Raw genomic sequence first — 3,154 nt, forward strand, 5'->3', positions numbered from 1 at the left:
CTTCTGGCAGTTGTTGAGCCCAAGGTAATTGCACGTAAAGAACAACTTGATGCCTAGCACTATTTTTTAAGTTTTTAAATCTAACTTACTGACTTCTCATTCTTTTACAAGATGACAACATTTCAGAACCGCTCACAGCTTGGCCCGTGTATCAGCCTCACTCCACACACGAGTTCTGGCTCCATCTCATGGTAACATCAAGCCTCAGCACACTGGGCCCTCCCTGCTTTCCTGGTGGTGGAACACTGTATATTTCACTTTCGACAGATTCAGGTCCTCTCTATATTTTTAAAATCAAGAACACCTTCTTAATGTCATATGGTTTTTCTATACTTAATTACATATAGAATTCTTTCTTTCAGGTTTTCACTGCTTGTCTGTTACTTAATGCCACAAGCTGCTCCAGTGTAGCTGGGTCATTCCCTAACTGGGAATGTTCTTAGAACTGGGCAGCAGTGACCACACAGGCTCCAGCTGTCCACCTCTAGTCACTACCGCCCTCTGGGTTCCCACTGCCCATAAACCTCTACTATTTGTGATTTCCAGTGCAACTGACCGAGGAGCCTTGGAAGGCAGAGGGGGAGGCCTTGATATCATCCTCAGCACCTGTGTGACCCGTGGGGTTATCACCTGTGAGGAGCAGGCAGCTGAAGGCAACCCTGCCCCTAGGCTTCCTGCACAGGCGTGGGCACCGAACGGCTAGCACCAAATGGCCAGACAGCCTGTGTCTCCAAGAAGAGATGCGTTTCCTTCAGGGTGGAACCAAGAGGATCGTCCCCTTGTGGTATCAGCTTCTTTGATTACCACATCTCATGCCATTGGAAGGATCTATTCAGACTTTAATTGTCTGTATGTACAGTTCATTCGTTGAATAAAAGTGAGTGACTTTTGCTGTATGAAATCAACCTGGGGCTATAACCAGTTTCATTGGGTTTAATTCATTCTGTATTTATTAAATTAGCAAAAATATTGACATGCCTGTGTTGTTGACCTGAGCAGAGAGTTAGGGTGCCAAGGACCCTCTGTGTCTTGTGTGAAAACCTATCTGTTATTTTCAAAGCTTGACTGTGTCTGAGAAACATTCTCAGGAGATGGGGCTCCAGGGGGAGAAACAGGGGTTGCCTGGCCTCATACATCTGCTTGCTTGGTGGTTTTTGTTCGGTCCTGTATCACCGTGGGCGGGTAGCTGTTATATTGCTGACAGTAGTAAGTGGCGGCATCCTCAGGCTCCAGGCTGCTGATGGTGAGCGTGAAGTCTGTCCCAGACCCGCTGCCACTGAAGCGGGCTGGGATGCCATTGGGCCTGTTGGATGCACCATAGATGAGGAGCCTGGGAGCCTGCCCAGGTTTCTGCTGGTACCAGGCTAACCGAGTGTAGCTAACACTCTGGCTGGCCCGGCAGGAGATGGTGACTCTGTCTCCCGGAGATGCAGACACGGAGGGTGGGGACTGGGTCATCTGGATATCACCCCTGGCCCCTGAGATGGAAACAGAAAACACACCCACTGTTCACCCTGTCACCAGAGGACTTCCCTAAGGCCAGGGATCCTGACCCTGGGGCTGGTCCCCTCCTGGGGTTTCCATCCTCACCTGGGAGCCAGAGCAGCAGGAGGCTGAGGAGCTGAGCCGGGGCCCTCATGTCCATGCTGGGTCCTGTCTGACGGACTCTCAGGGGCTGGGGCTGGCCTACTAATAAGTGTCCAGGGATGTGGACTGATGTGAAAAAAGATGCAAATTAGCGGGCGGGGCATGTGGGACAGCTGCAGGGTGGTTCCCCTCAGAATATCAGGGGCCTGAGAGCACAGTGCAGGGCCTGTGGCTGTGTCCCAGGAGCTACAGAGAACCAGGTTCTCTTGGTGGTATCAGGGGCTGGCTGTCATAGGGTAAATGTTACTGGTGCTTTTTACCACAGTGCTCTCAGAATGCATTCTAGATATTTCCACAGATAGCAATATTCTTTCTGTTCATGAAATAAAGCTGATACAGCTTATGATGAGGAACAAATCATGAAATGGACGTTACTATCTGTGTAGTTGTGTACAAAACCAAAATAGACCATTGCTAGGTCCATTATCACCTCTATTATTATTGTTATGTGTGTGATTATTATTACGGTGTGCATGTGTGTGTGTGTTTTGTGTATGCAGTTCCTCTCTGTGTTCAATTCCTTTCTGTCTTCTATATTCATTTCTTGAACAGGATCCTGTTCTATTTCAGGCTTGTTACTAAGATAAAAAAATGAATCATAAATTTTTGGAGTGGTTTTTATTGATGAAATCAAGAGCTTCTTTTATTGATGTGTTTTGAAGTATTAAATTTTATTTCACGAAAATGTTGCATGCAACTTTTAGAATCCTTTTGTTCATGGTTCTCAGTACAAGGTCCCATCTGTTTTTTTTTTTTATTTTTTAAATAATATAACAGTTTATTTTTAGATTATTTTTTACATATATTGTTTTCATCTCAATTGTAATCCCCATGGGTTTCCCGTCACCGAGTCACTCGTGTGCCAATACCATAGTCCCGTGCACATCCCTCCCCCCATCTGTTTTAAGCAAAACTTTGTCAATTCCCCAGGGACATGACTTTACAATGAAAAAATAAATCTTGATATATCCAAACTCACCAAAATGTATTCATCAAAACATTACTAAAATATCCTGTCAGCTGTAACATCTCCCATCTCCCCACCTCTCACTGTTTCCTCCTTCGTGTCCCTGATCTCAGAGGCAGGATCAGTGGGTGTTAACAGACCCAGGGGTGATGCGCCCTCTGGTCAGGTGGGATGTCTCACACGCCATCAGGCTCTGAGATTCCCTCCCCTGGTCAGTCTCTGGCTCTGGACTTCCTTTAATGCAGCCTAGCAGTCAGGGAGAGGGTGTCCATGATAGGCTCTTCTGGGACACCCCATTTCACCCCGTGAGAGAACTGGGATCGGTGTCCTGCGAACCCAGGACTAATGAGCCTTGAAAGGGCAACATTGATGCCTGCTGGGGAGAACCCAGGTACCATCTGTCCCACCTGCACTCAGAGGTCAGCTCTGGATTACAGCAGCACTAAGTCAGTACCAGTTTCATGAGGACACACTCCCGTCCTTTGTCTCATTCAGGAACATTTCCTTTATTCTCGAGAAAAAATGAGGCGTCCGGTAAAG

At 47.1% G+C, this 3,154-nt stretch overlaps 1 gene segment (V, D, J or C); it reads right to left on the reverse strand.

Moving 5' to 3' along the window:
* The window catches only part of LOC101629793, a 38,772-nt gene extending 37,120 nt beyond the window's left edge, over positions 1–1,652 (reverse strand). The window contains 2 exon segments of the V gene segment in view: positions 1,174–1,478; positions 1,591–1,652. Of these exon segments, the coding sequence occupies positions 1,174–1,478; positions 1,591–1,645 (360 nt within the window).
* Positions 1,653–3,154: the final 1,502 nt, after the last annotated feature.

The sequence above is a fragment of the Condylura cristata genome, unplaced genomic scaffold (assembly GCF_000260355.1).
Source record: "Condylura cristata isolate star-nosed mole 26May11 unplaced genomic scaffold, ConCri1.0 scaffold00031, whole genome shotgun sequence".
NCBI classification, from domain to species: domain Eukaryota; kingdom Metazoa; phylum Chordata; class Mammalia; order Eulipotyphla; family Talpidae; genus Condylura; species Condylura cristata.